The sequence below is a fragment of the Acomys minous genome (assembly GCF_964271855.1).
Source record: "Acomys minous genome assembly, chromosome: 17".
In the NCBI taxonomy this organism is placed as follows: domain Eukaryota; kingdom Metazoa; phylum Chordata; class Mammalia; order Rodentia; family Muridae; genus Acomys; species Acomys minous.
In genome coordinates this window covers 54,232,306-54,249,296 of record NC_140500.1, presented here as the reverse complement: position 1 = coordinate 54,249,296, position 16,991 = coordinate 54,232,306, and the positions used below count along the sequence as shown (strand labels likewise).

At 41.9% G+C, this 16,991-nt stretch overlaps 1 protein-coding gene across 2 annotated transcripts in view; it reads right to left on the bottom strand.

The window, feature by feature from the left end:
* CHCHD6 (coiled-coil-helix-coiled-coil-helix domain containing 6) overlaps positions 1-16,991 on the bottom strand; it is a 213,048-nt gene that overhangs the window by 87,427 nt on the left and 108,630 nt on the right. The window contains exon 5 of one of the 2 annotated variants that reach the window (XM_084766374.1): positions 2,578-2,661. The exons of the other annotated variant lie outside the window; for it this stretch is intronic. Coding sequence (XP_084622500.1) covers positions 2,578-2,661 — 84 coding nt within the window. The remainder of the gene's footprint in view (positions 1-2,577; positions 2,662-16,991) is intronic. 2 annotated transcript variants of the gene reach the window in all.

The window sequence follows — 16,991 nt, the reverse complement described above, 5'->3', positions numbered from 1 at the left end:
ACCCAAGCTCTGCCAGCTCAGCAGCAGGACTGTGACTAGTATGCCTACAGTTCTCCCTCAGGTGTCTGGGAGGCTACCATTGGCCCATGCCCTCAGCAGTTCACTGTTATCCCTGGCAAAATTCAATACTCTACATGAATATCTTAGCACAAGGACGCAGGGAATAGTTACTCAGGAAGCTTACAAAGTACAGCAGCCTCTACTTCTACATTAAGAGAATCATAGCAGAATAAACATAGTGGTACAAAGGCACCACAAAGTCTCTTTCTCTGAACTGTGAGCCTGGATGGTGCAGACTTTCCTTCCCTGCCTGTTACAGTGGCCACCGGAGGCCACACGGAACCCAAGAATTGGCCCTACAGGTGGCAGAATTCTAGCCTCAAGACTCCACTAAGCCACCTTACCACTGCCTTGGCCTGCACCCTGAATTGCTCAGAGGTTCAGAATGAGCCCATCTCCTCCTGGACAGGATTCCACTCTCCATGCTATCCCACGTTCTCCAGACTGGGTCCCACTGTCCACATCCACCCCACTTCCTCCTAGACTAGGCTCTGCTGTCAGTAACCATACTTAAAGAAAACAGAAAAGGAAAAGAAAGCAGGGAGGAGGAAAAGAATCGGGGAAGGGGGGTGTTAGAGAGGGGAAGAGGAGGACAGACAGGAGGGGAGGAGCACGATGGCTGGAAGGTCTGGGAGCTGCAAATGTCAGGGTCTAAGAGTGTTCAGCAAACAGAAGGCAAACTGAAGAAAAGCAGCAGCTGATACAGAGAGTATCAGAGGCTGCATTTCCCTCTTCCCAGCCATTACCAGAATAAAATTATCCACGGAAAAGATCGCAAACATTTTTCAGAACTAAGACAGCTAAGCCTCATTCTTTGGCCTCCTCTATTTTTTGGGGGGGGGGGCTCCCTGCAAGCTCACTACCTCCAACCTGATCTCCATCTGCTGGGATGTGGGGTGTTTTCCTCTCTGTTATTGTCAGCAAAGCACTACCAGAAAGGAGAGCATACTTTGACACCTCCTGCAAGAGTAGAACTATTCACAAGCATGTAAAACTCACCCTTTCAAAAGGCCTTGCCCTCTGTGGGTAAGGAGTGGGACTCCCTTGTAGCAGCAGTAGAAAGGAAGAGCTTTGTGGGAGAACTGCCTCTCCCCTGGCAAAGCAGAAGACTGGCCTTTCGGAGAAGACTGAAGCCCAGGTGGAAGAGGAGAGAAATAAGACGAAAACAGATTTGAGAAGAGGAAAACGGCTACAAGGCCACTTCCTTCTACCCTACAGAAGCATTTGCACAAGTTCTGAATAGCCAAGCCTAAAACAGAGATGCAGAGAACACAGCAGGAAACAGGGTACTGCACATACAACCAGAAAGAATATCTCCATGTCTGAGAACATATGGGCGACTGTGATAATTAGAGTCATAGCTGGCGGATTTTTTTAAAGCTCCTTTTTGTAATCTTGACTCACAATTCTTAACATGGCAAGCTATAGTCAAACCTGTGCACGGGCTGCTTTGTGAAAGTTGGCTTTTTAAAGGCCGCTTGGCACTGCTCAGGCACGTGCTTAGTACCGCAGGGTGTCACTGTCAAAGCTCTATCCTCAGTGCTGGCTTTCTTCTACATGCCTGGCAGAAGTGGGTAAGCAGGTGGCTGTGAAGCAGGGAGCCACCACCCTCTTGTCCCCCTTACCTGGAAATCCACAACCCACACTTCTGCCAGACTCTGCTGTGGCATGCTACATGAGAACTCCTTGCCCAGGGGGGTTTCCACAAGCAGGGCCCTCAAGCAAACTGTCTCTTTCAAAGGTCTAGACCATGACAAATGACAGAAGACTTGCCTGCATTAGCTGTTGGCTCAGATTCCCTGGCATGGGGGAGAATACTTTTCTCAGGCATGAGGGAGAATACTTAAAACAAACAAACAAACAAACAAACAAACAAAACAACTTCCTAACCACCTTTTCCCATGTTATAAGCCTTTTCTTTGGAAAATCTGCCATAATCAACAAACTAACCACCACCATCACCACCACCACCAAAGTAAGCACATTACCAAATGAATTTTCAATTGTCAGGGGCCAGCATTTAGACAGGTAAGAATGCCTGTGATTCTGGCATTCCTAGGCTCACCCTCAGACCAGCAGCAAGCATGCAGCGGCAAAGCACTTTGATCTTCCCAGGTCCCGGGAGAAAATCGATGATACAACTTTAATGCATTTGTACAGCAAGGCTTCATGTTATTATTATTTTTACCCAATGCAGCTTAACTCAAGTGAAAAAGGTGTACTGGATCTCAGCACCGCCCTGTGGTGAAAGTGAATTATTTTTCTAAAACTGGATTGTAGTAGAGCCAGCCACATTCACAGAAAATGGCCAATTAAAAAGCAATTATCTCCGTGATTGCAACTTGTTGAAAGGCTAGGATTGTGGTGCTCCTGCAGAGGCAGGAGGATGGGCATGTCCACAGGGCGACTGGTGTTGGAGTAAGCCAGCAGAGGCCTGCTATTTTTCTCCCATCATGGTGGTAGACTCTGGTCAGGTACCTTCGGGGTCTACCTAGAGGGCATTGGCCTGAGCCTTACCTTCTCCTGGATGCGCCCCTGCTGCTCCTTGTAGAAGGTGTCACGGCGGCTGAGCTCGGCCTCTCGGTTCTCCAGTTCCCTGGCCTAGTTGAGAACAAAGCCTGAGTTAGCTGGCAGAAGTGGTGCTGAATGAGGGCCACAGGGAGAAAGCAACTGACAGTTCTCCTCACAACAATGCTCGACGAGATGAGTGGTAGTGACACAGAGAGCCTATGCTGCGGCAGGTCATGCACATGTGTTAGGCTCAATTTTCACAACAGCTCTTCAAGGTGGATAATTAGCACAACCATTATGCAGATGATAATCACTAACATTTCCTGAATGCTTACGTCTGCCAAGTCCTGTTCTACATGTTTCTCGGACAGTTCTAGGCTCCTTCCAGTGCCTAAGAGGAAAGTAGGACGTAATAAGAACATCAGGGTCAAGAGTCACAGTGGATCCTCATGATAGGAGACACGCAGAGGGGCCAAGTAACTGTTCAGCAGCTCACAGCCATGCAGGGCAGAGGTGAACGTGAGCCACTAAAGCATCGGCTACCTCCAAACTCACAGGTAGAAAAGAGCAGAGGTTGGCACTGTTTTTGGAGTCCTGTTGTTTCGTGGTACACCATGCCACTGCCCTATATGCTGAGCTGTCATGGCAGGAGTTCCCATGTACAGCAACAGAAGCGGAGTTCTAAAGAGGGGCGTACACACCTAAGGGCTGTATTTGACCAAGTCCTTTGAAGCCAGCTTAACAGAGCCTCCCTGCTTCAGCCTGGGGGTGCAGCCCAGTCCTCTCCTTAAATAACTAGTTAACTCTGAACAACTTCCTTGTTTGCACAGAACTTCTCTCTGGTGCAATTGTTAAAACAAGAACAAAAGTGTCCTCTGTTCCCCACAACTAAACTACAAAACTATCTGAAGGCTGAGGGAACCCCAACAGTAATGAGTAGGGTCAGAACAAGGCCTCTACACTGGTTCATAGCACTGGAGCACTTTCCTGGAACACCCAGATCCTCAGTCTTTTAGGGGCGTTCCAGGACTAGGTATCACGTCCCATTCGCTCTGTCCTCTCTACACAGATGCAGTCCTCAGGGGCCCAAGAGCTTGGGATGGTCTGGGGTACCTGGAATAGAGATAGTACTCCTAATTGCCATCAACACATAGGAAGGCTGTGTGACCAAGTACTGTTCCAGGCTCCTAGTGGCAGTTACCCTCACCATCCCCAAGAGTACAAGCTTATCAATGACTGAGGCCTACAGTGAACATGAGTCTACATGATTTCCAAGTCCTGAGCTTTTTATTTTAAGCTACACTATGATATTGGCAGAGGGGTCTGAATCCCTCAAAAATATAAGAGAAGAAAAGAGGTAAAGGTTTTGAAAGTCCCTCTCCTTGGCAGTGATGTTCCTGATGCCATAGAATCTTTCAGAATAGCAGCAACAGGGGGTGCATGCACACCAGTGTGAGCATGCACATACATGCTGAAAGGTTCAAGGTAAGAGCCGAGGCTCAGGCAATGACAGGCCAGGGGCTGGGCAGCAGGCTGTATGCCTGAGAGTGGAATTCTGATACTAGCTCCAGACAGTCGCCTCTCTAGTCTTGGGTAAGCTGCCCACCTCTTGTGTACTTCCCCTTACCTGTCAAGCGGAGCAAAGAAACAACTTGGTTCCCCAGAGGCTAAAGAATCTAAAAATCCCAAGAAGGTTCCCAAAGGCCTCTGTTCCAGCAGAGCTAAACACAGACAAGGGACTACTTGCCTGGATTTCTCATTGGATCTTTCAAGAAGACTCCTGGAATGCCTCTGGAATGCCACTACTCAAGGAAAGCTAAACATAGACAGTGGACTGGATGCCAGGGATTTCGCACAGGATCTTTCAAATCATGATGATGATAAGACCGTGTGTCTCAGGCACACAGGCATGGCTAATATGTGTGTGGCCTCTCAGCAGCTCAGCATCAACTGTGAATGATCTCTGGTGCAATCAGAGGAGAAGCACATCTGATATAATTAAGCAGCCAGTATGGGAATAGCTTGTAGGGCTCGGACCTGCCATTTTCTGACCTGTAGCTCCAGCCAAGCAGAAATATGACATCTGAAGGCAAAACTATCATGAGACTCCCCAGCTGCCATTCCCTAGAGGATACTAGGGCAGGAAGAGCAAGGAGGCTCATCCAGGCATATACCAAACCTTCAAAGGATATACTGTGATTCAAAAGACATACTGTAATTCTGTCTCTGGGCCGAGGCTCCTGGAACACTCAGCCAGCAGCCACTAGGACATACATCCGCAAACAGCTGCAGAAGTAAAGCTCCGGGCAGAGATGCCTCATCATCAGACTTAATGCCCAGGCTGAGACTGACCAATGTCTGCATGCAAAAGACAACAGTAAGGTCAGTAAAGATGTAATAGGCTACTCAGAGAAGGAAGAGTAAGGACGTGCAATCCCATTTGACTAGAAGTTCTGTGGCTTGTGCCACCTCTCTATGAAGCCCCTGCCATGCAGTGCCTATCTACTCTAGTCACCTGTGAGGCTGGTAATGAAATCTCCATGAGCAATAATGGACAGAAGGTAACACAGGGAAGAGAGCCCACAGCAGGCACCCAAAGATTTGATCTTGGTGAATGAAGATTGCATCAGAAAGTAGCAGCCTTTCTACAATGCTTATAGTCAATAGGCTTCTTAGAAATTGGCATCTCTCTAGATGATACTGGAGTGGTCATCGTGGTCCCAGTAACTGGCTCAGTAATTCCTTAGCTGCTCCCAAGTGTCTATTATGAATGAGATAGTCCTGAAAGTGGCCTCAGCTGTATCAGATGTATTCATGGTAGGAGAAGCAAATATATGTGCAGATAGTCAGTTTCAAAGTGTGATGTGCTAGGGAGACTATTAACCCAATAACTGTGAGCTAGCAAGCTGCTATTTTGTCTAAAGAAATTCCCAACCAAGTCTATAGGGAAAATAAATACTAAATCAAACCAAGTATGTTGCCTCCAATAGACAGGACAAGTATCACCATTATGACAATGTGCCCAGTGGAAGGCAGGCTTTGAGTGGGTGGAGGGGATCTTCAGTGGATTAGTAGAGGACCTCCTTCCATTAATATTACACTGCGAGCTCACACTTTGATGCACCACTGCTGTTCCACACACAGCCGCAGCAGAGAGAACACATGCATGAAAAGACACAGTCAGGTTCAAAACCAAGATTAAAGAACCAACACATAAGGGACACTCAAAGTGGTAGGCGGTCTGGGAGCCACCAGCCTGCTGGGCTGGGACTGAAGCAGGCCAGCGCAGCCAGGACCTTACAATCTTGAAGGATAAAAATAAACCCTGCCATATAGAGGAGGAGCAGACCAATCTGGACATCTAGAGCCGAGGGTGAACCCTGAAGCAAAAAGGAGGCATTATATATTTCCATAGAACCCTCTAGCACATGGGGTTTTTTGTTTGTTTGTTTTGTTTTTTTGCTTCAACCTACACAGGTGAGAGGACCCAGAACCAACACAGGACAACACGCCCATCACCTGCTTTCTGAGGCCTCTGCAGTGTCTCATCACAGCTGTGCAGACAGGAGGAGCTGGGCCTGACCTATAGGCAGTTAGAAAGAAAAACCATCAGGGTACAAAGGCCATGCTTGCAGGTGAGCAGGGAGAGAAAGCAGCCAGATAAGTCTCACTGTGAATCTAGACTCATTCAGGCAAGGAAACATAGGCAGTAACTAAGATACAGATTCACCCCAGGTCAAGCTACTGTCTTGAGACAAGGATGAAAAGCTTTTTACTGTGACAGCTTTGAACACAGGATAAAATGATGTAATAAAAAAGTCAAATGACATCACTAAGCTTCAACAACCAAGAACTATGACAGCAGTGCACATACACACACATGCTCAAACACACACAGGCATGTACAAACAACTGGCCAAGTGTGCCAGCAAGTCACTTCACCTGTGTAGGTTTCAATGTGCTATTCAAAAAGACAAGGACTTTTATGCTCCTAAATAGAACAGAAGTATCACTTTAAAAATTAAATTGGCTCATCAAATAGGGAGAGTATTAAATTTTCCTACCGACGAAATACTTTAATATACATATTTAAGTTGCCCCAAAGACAAGTGGATGACTCCTAATTTATAAAAATAATTATAAGCATGAAACAAACAAACAAACAAAAACCCCAAAGCACATAAATACTCAAGTCTTCAAAATAAAAACTGCAATGTGGTGAGATAAGCCCTACGCAGGAAGGGGAGTGAGCGAAGTAGGCATGAGTTGCCATCCAGAGGCAGCAGGTGGGGATGGCAAATAGACCTGAAAAAGCTTGGAATGCCCAGCACAGATATAATGGATACCACAGAGGAATAGCATGGAGAGAGTGGCAGAGGCAAAGGTAGGGACCCCTGAGAGTAGAAGGCAGGGAAGACAGCAGCAGTGGGCATGGTGAGAGTGAAGCTAGGAAGAGGAGACAGGGAGCAAGACAGAGAGGTAAGGAGAGAGACAAGGGGTTGGTGAAAAGTGGGCAAGCAACAGTAAGGAGAAAGCAGCCCAGAACACACCAGGACAGGAGCACTGAGGTGCTTGGAGGCTGAAGCTCCCACTGAGCTAGATCCCTGATCCAACAGTACAAACACTACCCACTGATTAAAACCCCTGAGTTTTGTAAATTGATATTTAACGATGGATAAGTATGAAACTTAAATTGACTAATCTCATCCTTTCCCCTCACCCTAAGGGGAAAAGATGATCACTTTGGATAAAAAAAAAAAACCCAAGTAGATGTTACTTCCAAGAGATCCAGACAAAACCTAAACTGTGTAAGAGAAGAGGAGGGAGGGAGGGAGGGAGGGAGGGAGGGAGAGAGAGAGAGAGAGAGAGAGAGAGAGAGAGAGAGAGAGAGAGAGAATGTACTACCACCACTAAGATAAAATAATAGAAACAGATAACCAACAGCTCACAAGTCAGAATCAATACACTATGCTGACATGTGAGGGATCTAGCAGAGAAGGGCAAACATGATGAAAATAGTCTCTAATTAGTACAAATCCACTGTTGATCTTACTGAGGACCTCTCTCATGTGGCTTCCTTCTAGTTTCCTTTGAGATTTGACTTCAGCTTCTTACAACATGAATACCAAGGGTCTAGGCGCAAGTCACCTGGATTGCATACACTTGCTACACTGACACTTGGTTTAATTTTCCAGGAACCTTCATCAGGATTTTAAAGCCCTTGTTTGTTTGTTTGTTTTGTTTGTTTGTTTTTCTAGACTTCTTGGTAGCAGGTTGTCTGCCTAAATAATCACCTTTGCAGGCAGCTATATTTTCAACAAATATCTATGCAATGAGAGACCGAGTCGGGTCAGATGAAGATGAGTTTTTAAATGGGATCTTTCAGAGAAACAGCAGGCATGAACGACACAGAAAGGGCAGCCCCTTCTTGCTGCTCCTCCAGTGTCTGACAGGAGGCCGACACACTACCTGTGAGGCTATCATGGAGCTCTGAAGAAGGAGGGATGCAATAGAGTCTGTTAAAATGGCCAAAGCTTTGCTGTTCTGACTGAAAGTCCCATTTTCTTATACAAATGTTCCTGTATTGGGTTAATATTCAAAGGTGTGACAAAATGCCAGGTATGGTGGCACACACTTTTAATCCTACCACCTGCATTCAGGAGGCAGAGGCAGGCAGATCTCTATGAGCCTGAAGCAAGCCTTGTCTACATAGTATGTTCTAGGCTAGCTAGGACTACATATGAGGACCTTGTCTTTAAAAAAAATGTGAAAATGTAAATTAATTATTTGTCACGGTTTTCACTGCATTTTTGAAAGTGGACTGGCAGAGGACTTTAGTCTACCATTTGCACTGACAGAAGATGGTATAATATCAAATCAGGGGTTACTGGATAGACAAGGGTCCAGGATAGTATCAAGAAACTAGAAACAAGTCTGTCTTAGTTAGGGATTCCTTTGTTGTGAAGAGACACCATGACCAAGGCAGCTCTTAAAGGGTAAACAATTAGGTCTGACTTCAGAGGTTTAGTCCATTATCATCATGGTGAGAAGCATGGCAGCATGCAGGCAGACATGGTGCTGGAGGAGCTGAGAGGTCTACACCTGGATCCTCAGGCAGCAGGAGACTGTGTGCCACACTGAGTGAAGCTTGAGCATAGGACACCTCAAATCCCATCTCCACAGTGACACACTTCCTCCAACAAGGATACGCCCACTCCAATACAGCCACATCTCCTAATAGTGCCACTCCCCGTGGGTCAAGCGTCCAAATACAAGAGTCTGTGGGGGCCAAACTTATTCAAACCACCACAAAGTCTCTGTCCAAATCAAACACAAAGAGGCCCACTCCTCCTGCTGCCCCTTATTTCTAAGAAGGGCACCCACACTCCCATCACCAACCCTCCTGACCCCTGTCACCTATCTGAGGACCCCATATCCTGAACCTGCTCATGTTTCCTATCACCTCTCCTTCCCAGGTAGGGACCCCAGACTGCAACCATGACTCCACTCACCCCAACTACCTAAGGAAAAGTCCTGCACACCTCCCTCAGAATCCTGAGGATTGGCTGTGAGAATGTCCTAACTCTACAGAACGAACGTCTACTCCTGTGACCTGAACATTGACTATGAGTTTCCCAAGACTGAGCTCTATTCATCTGGTGTACAATGTGACAAGTCGAGGTAACAGAAAACAGAGATCCAAAAACCCTTTCAACTAAGGAGAAACAAAATTTCTGTACTAATAACCAACAACAACCTAATTCTAGATACTAAGCTTCCAACATTAAAAACACAAACTACATAAAAAACCAAGACAATAGTTACTCTGCAAAAATTAGTACTCCTATACTAATGTTCCTGTGAAAAGTGGTTTAGATGCTGTACAAAATAACAATAATAAATGTGATCAAGAATTTCAAAGAGAATACAAATGTGAGAATGAACACCTTGAAAACAGATGAATGAAACAATGAAAATAATTCAAAATGTTAAAATACATTTTAATAAAGAAAATCTCTGAAGAAAAGCAAAAGTAAAATAAAACAGGAAATGAAAAATTGAAGATACCTGGCTGAACCTGAGACCCACCCCATGGGAGAGAGCAAACCCTTGAGACTATTGACAATATTCTGCTATGGTTGCAAACAGGAGCCTCACTGTCCCCTGAGAGGCTCCACCCAGTAGTAGATCAAAATAGATGCTAAGACTCACAGCCAAACATTGGGTGAAGTGTAGGGAGTCTTGTGGGAAAATAGGGGGGAAGGACAGAAGGAATAAGAACTCTACAAGAAGACCAACAGAGCCAAGTAACCAGGGCCCAGAGAGGCTTACAGACTCTGAAGCACCAACCAAGGACCATGCGTAGACTGAACCTAGGGCCTCCACGTAGATACAGCCGGTGGGCAGCTCAGGCTTCATGTGGGTTCCCTAGTAAGGGGAGCAGGGACTGTCACTGACATGGACTCTGTTGCCTGCTTTTCGATCAGTTCCCCTAGTGAGGCTGCCTTGACAGGCCACAGGGATAAAGGACATGCTCAGTCCTGATGCAACTTGATGAGCTGGGGTGGGTTGGTGGTAGTGGTGGTCCACTTCTCTGAGGAATAGGAAAGGGGGCTGGGAGAAGAGGAGAGGGCGGATGGGGGAAAAGGGAGGGAGGGAGGGTAGAACCAAGAAAAGAGGAGGAAAAGGGATAAAAGATGTAAAGTGAATAAATAAACTAATTAAAAACATTGCATAAAGTAGTAGTAACTAGTTGGGTATTTATAATTAAAATGATTTGAAGATTTACAAAAAGAAAGAAAGAAAAATTTAAGAAGTTAAAAGGTCAGAGGAAAGTCTCAACAATAGACTGGATCAAATAGAATACAGAACAGTGGATGCTGAAGACAAGGTATAGAAAATGGATCTCTCAAAAAAGGAAAAAAAAAGTTTAAATAAAAAACTATGACAGAATATGGAGAAATTCTGAGGCAACATAAAATGAACAAAACAATAAACAATATGTACAGGAAATAGAGAAGACACTCAAGGCAAAGGCACAGACAAAATGTTTAAAACATTATAGAATAAAACGTCCCTATTCTAAGAAAAGAAATACCTAGGAAAGAAGTATACAGAACATCAAATGAACAGAAAAGAAACTCCCATAACACATAATAATCAAAACAATACATGTACAGTATAAAGAAAGCTACAAGGGATAAGACCAAATCACATATAAAGACAGATCCATGAGAAGGGCTTGGACCCATGTCCTACTAAAAGTTATGAAAGGCAACATATATCAGCTCAGACTCCTATACCCAGCAAAACTATCAGTTGTAACTAAAGAAGAAGAAGAAACTTCCCAGTCTAAAAATAAATTTAAGGAACTTACTGCCACTAAGCCATTTCTATAGAGACTACCAGAAGCAATACGTATTTCTGCAGAAAAGGTGAAACATACACAAGGCAGAAGAGGGAATGAATAAATCCAAAACATTTAATCAAAAGAGGTCTAAGAAGACACTACAAAAGCAACAAAATGACAATAATTAATACATACTGTTCAATAATAACTCTTAATTTTAATGATTTCAACTTCCCAATAAAGAGATACAGACCAGATTAGACCAGAAAACAGGGTCTATATTTTCACTGCCTCTAAGAAACATACCTTACCACCAATGATACAGACTACTTTAAGGCAAGTGGATATAAGAAGACATTCCAAACAAATAGATGTGAGAAATAACTAGGTATAGCTACTCTAATATCTGCCAAATTAGACTTCAGATCGAAACTAGTCAGAAGAGATAAGAAAGTCCACTTCATATTCATTAAAGAACACAGTATTGCAACCCTAAACATATAAGCATCAAACACAATTTCATAAAAGGAAGAGTAAAAGATTTGAAACCACATACGGACTGCATCAGAGTGATAGTGCTGATGTCAATATCACTCTCACCAATATGCAGATAATCAGGGGGAAAACAGAGAAACTCTGGAGTTAAATGATATCATAAACCAAAAGGATCTAATCTATCTACAAAACATTACACTAAAGAATACAATTATTCACAGCAGCCCAAGGAACTTTCTCCAAAATTAACCACATATTAGGACACAAAGCAAGTCTCAACAAATATAGAAAATTTGAAACATTTTGTATATTATTTGATCACAATACAATAAATAACAATATCAACTGCAATAAAAATGGCAAGAAATATACAAATACATAGAAACTAAATAACACATGGACTAACAATATTTGGGTCAAGGAAGAAACTAAGAGGAAAATTTGTAATTCCTAGATTTTATGAAAATTAAAAGGCAATACCCTAAAGCTATGGGACACAATGAAGATAGTCCTAAAGGGGAACTTTATAGCACATATAGTATCTACATACAATTTTTTGAAAAATCTCAACACAATGATGAACGTGGTGGCCTTAGAAAAACAAGAGCGCATGTGCGCACGCGCACACACACACACACATACACACACACACAGCACAGGGATGGGGGGGGGAGAGAGAGAGAGAGAGAGAGAGAGAGAGAGAGAGAGAGAGAGAGAGAGAAATAGGCAGAGATAAACTCAGTGCTGAAATTAATAAAATGGAAATTAAATAGACACTACAAAGTTTCAACAAAAAGTTAATTCTTTGAAAAAAATTGACAAGATTGACAAACCAAAATTAACTGAGAGATCTAAAATAATAAAAGAAAATGGAGACATTACAACAGACATTGGCCAACTTCAGAAGATCACAAGGACATATCTTAAAATTCTGTATTCTGCTTTGCGTGAGAGTCCAGGGTACCCCCTAGCTCTTTCACTCCTGTCTGTCCAAACTGAAGTCTTAATGTGGCCTGCTTGAAAGAGCCCCTCTTAGCACTCTAGTCCGCAGAGACTCTGCCTCCTGTGCAGAGGCCTGGTTCCCCCAGCTCTGTCTGTCTGTCCCTATTAGCCTTTCCGGCTAGCTCATCTCTATTCCACTGTGCCAACCTGTAGAAGCACTCTCTACCAGGGACCCTATAGCCACTATATTTGCCAGGATCCAGAAAGGAAACAGCAATTAAGAATGGAACAGCAGCCTGGTGATGGTGGCGCATGCCTTTAATCCCAACACTTGGGAGGCAGAGAAAGGCGGATCTCTGTGAGTTCGAGGCTAGCCTGGTCTACAGAGGACAGCCAGGACTACACAGAGAAACCCTGCCTAGAAAAACAAAAACAAACAAAACAAGAATGGAACAGTCACTCAACAAAGACCAGGCCAGATATCTACACCAAGGATCACCTCAAACACCATAACTCCAGATGTCCAGATCCTAGGCCCCAAACACAATCCTGAACAGCCAAGATGACAAGCCTCCTCCAGAATCCAGAAGATCTATTGCAATAGGCCCTGAGAAATGCAATTCAGCTGAAGCACAAGGCAGGAACTTCATAATAGTAATTATGAATATGTTCAAGAACTTTAAAGATGAACAAATGCCTTAATTAAGACAGTGAAAACACAAACAATTGGATGAAACAATGAAAACATTTCAAAACGCGGAAGTAGAAATAGGGCCACTAAAGATGACCCAAACCAAAATAGAACTGAAAATGAAAAATATAAAAACCTCAGAGGGAAGCCTCACCAAGTGATTACAAGACATGGAAGAAAGAATTCCAGGCCTTGAAGACAAAATAGAAGAAATGGATAGGTCAAAGAAAAAGTTAAGTTTAAAAATATCCAGGCACAAAACATTTAGGAAATCTGGGACACCGTGAAAAGATTAAACCTATGAATAATAGGTATAGAAGAGAAGAAACTTAGGTCAAAGGCACAAAAATATTTTTTTAAACAAAGACATAGAAGGAAATTCACCAATTTTAAGAAAAAGGGTGCCTATCAAGGTACATAAAGTAAAGAGAATACCATATAACAAGGACCCCCCAAAAAAATCCCACAATGTAAAATAGTCAAAACACTAAATGTACAGAAGAAGAAAAAGACATTAAAAGGTGTAAGGGGGAAAGAGCAAGTCACATTTAATGGCAGGCCCATTAGAAAAACATTTGACTTTTCAATGGAGACATTGAAAGCCAGAGGATTTAGGAATGGATGTACTACAAATTCTGATAGACCACAGATACCAGCTGAGACTACAACCCCTGGCAAAACTCAAGATCAGCAGGGAAAGAAAGACATTCTGTAATAAAACCAGATTTGAGCAATTTCTATCTACCAATTCAGCTCTATAGAAACTAGAAGGAAACCTTAAATCTGAGATTACCCATACTGAAAAGAACACAAGAAATACATGACCGCAGAGTAGTAAATCAAAATAAAGGGGAAAAATAGCCACACCACCACAACACCACAAATAATAGAAATCAAGAAGCACTGCTCATTAATAACTCAATAATAACGGTTTCATTTCCCCAGTAAAAAGACACAAACTAACCAAATGTTAGAAAGCAGGATTCATTTTTCAGCTGTATCCAAGAAACACATCTCATTGTCAAGGATAGACATCACTCCTGAGCAAAATAATGGAAAAGTATTCCAAACAAATGAACTCAAGAAGCAGTATAGCATCTATTTTACTATCTGGAAAAAACATAATCCAAATCAAAACAGAATAGATATTTCTGTTTTGGGCAGGACAATATGTACTCAATAAAGAAAGAATCCACCAAGAGGTATGGAATTCTAAACATCTATGCACCAAACAACAATTAATACATGAGATTTCATTTATTATGGGACAGAAAGCTTCTGTATTACAAAGGACATCCTCATTCAAGCAAAATAGCAGCCAACAGAATAGGAAAAATTTTTTAAAAACAATTATATATCTAATAGAGGGTTAGTATCTATGGCAGATGGATGTGTCTCATTTTGCAGAATTTGGAAAACTAAAATACGTATATCATACTATCGATACCTATTCAGGATTTAAATGGGCAACTGCCCTAAGTTCTGAAAAGGCTGATTGTGTAATTACTCATTTATTGGAAATAAAGGCAATTATGGGAATACATGGACAAATTAAGACTGACAATGCTCCTGAATATGTGTCCCTTAAGATGAAGAAATTTTTTACATTTTATAATGTTAAACACATTACTGGTATACCACACAATCCAACAGGGCAGGCAGTTCTTGAAAGAGCTAATCGTACCTTAAAAGAGATGCTCATTAAACAAAAGGGAAAGAGAAAGACCCCCAGGGACAGATTAAATAATGCTTTGTTGAGTTTAAATTTTCTTAATGTTGGTGATGAAGGGACAACAGCAGCTGAGAGACATTCAGTTATAGAAAAAACTGAGGAATTGGTTTACTATAAAGATTTATCCACCATGGACTGGAAACCTGCAATAGTTTTGAGACGGAGCTGGGGGTATGCCTATGTTTCTACAGGGAGTGAAAAAATATGATTGCCAACAAAACTTATAAAGATTAGCTCTGACCAGGAAAGACCTCTTGGTACCTAAAACATAAATGCATTCATATAGCAAGGGAAAACAAGGGGATACCTGGTTCTTATGACATTCTTTCATACAGCTTGGATATTACAGCTCAAACAGATGTATATGATTGATAGCTTACACCACTCGAAAATGGATAGACGTTTATCTTTAGATAATTTGTACACCTTGCTTATTCCAGATATATATAGAAAAGTACTTATACAAATACTTGTAAAAGTTTGCTTATTTTCAGAGCAAAAAACAGATAATTATGAAGACAAAGCAGGTAGCTCGGCTGATTCAACATCAAGGACTACTTCAGCTACTGTTTCCTCAAGAAATTGCAAGCATTTCAACTTTTAAAAAGGACTAGCCAAAAGGATCAGTCCTAAAGAGACTGGACAAAAACAGATGCAGCTAGCTTTTCCAGCGCATGGCCAATATCTTAAGAGGTTCAGGAAAATCCAACAGTACCATAAGGATTGCATATACTTCTGATTTTTGAATGGAGGTAAATGGGCTTTTGATCACCTAAGTCGCTTTATCAAACTTATAAACAGCCATTCCCAACTTTTTTGCATCAGTATAAAAGGGTGGTGCCCCTGGTTTCGGTGTCCTCTTTACAATACTTGGAAGGATCTAATCAGTTCTTTTTATAAACTGTATACGTTTGCTTTTCGTATATTTGTTATTAATGTCTCCCAAATAGTTACTACAAGCTCTTTGCCAATCTTCATTAATTATCCATAATGACATAATCTCAGAATTAGTAAGACTCACTACAATTTCCACCGGGTCTGTCCCTGACAGTTGACACAATCTTATTCTTCCCTTTGTAATCAATTCAGAAAAAATTTCTATGTATGTCTTCAATTTTTTTACTTTGTTCATTTGCTAAGAATATCCATTCCATGATCCTGTCTTCCATTTGCATAAGGAGCCCAGTTGGAGACTGTTTTGAAGGCAAACTAACCAGAATGCAACCAAGTTTAGGATCAATTCTATCCACATAGGCCTTTTGTAATTTTTGCCCTACCAAAATTAACTCCTTTTCTGCTTCATCTGTTAGACACATTGGACTGTTTAAATGTGAGTCCCCTTGTAGAGTTTGAAATAAGTTACTTAACTCATAGGTAACTAGTCCAATTGTAGGCCTTAACCAGTTAATGTCTCCCATTAAATTTTGAAAGTCATTTAGTGTTTGCAATTGATTTCTATGGACCTGTACCTTTTGTGGTCTATTTTTTTTTTCAGTTATTTTATAGGCTAGGTAACTGAATCTCCTCTTTGTATTTTTTTTCCTACAGCAATTTGTAATCCCCAACATGGCAAAATTATTTGTATTTCTTTAAACATTTCTTCTAAAGTCTCCAAATCAGAATCAGCCAACAGAATGTCATCCATATAATGATAAATGATAGACTGAGGAAACTGCCTGTGAATTATTTCCAATGGTTGCTACACGAAATTTTGGCATAAAGTGGGGGCTATTCAACATTCCTTGTGGAAGTACCTTCCAATAGTATGTCTTAATTGGACCACTATTGTTCAGTGTAGGTACTGAAAAAGCAAACCTTTCCCTATCCTTCTCATGCAAAGGTATCATAAAACAACAACAACAACAACAACAAAAAAACAATCTTTTTAATCTATTACTATTATAGGCCAAGACTTAGGTAATAGGGAAGGTAAAGGAATTCCAGGCTGTAAATGACCCATTGGTTGGATTACCTTATTTACTGCTCTTAAATCTGTTATCATCCTCCAGCTGCCTTTATATCTAATAGAGGGTTAGTATCTAGAATATATAAAGAACTAAAAAACTCTGAACATTGAAACAGCAACAACAAATCAATTAAAAATTGGGGTATAAAACTAATCAGAGTTTCCAAAAGATGAAAACACCAATGGAAAACCATATGGAAGTCTACTGTAGAAGCTTCCTAATATACATACATACATACATACA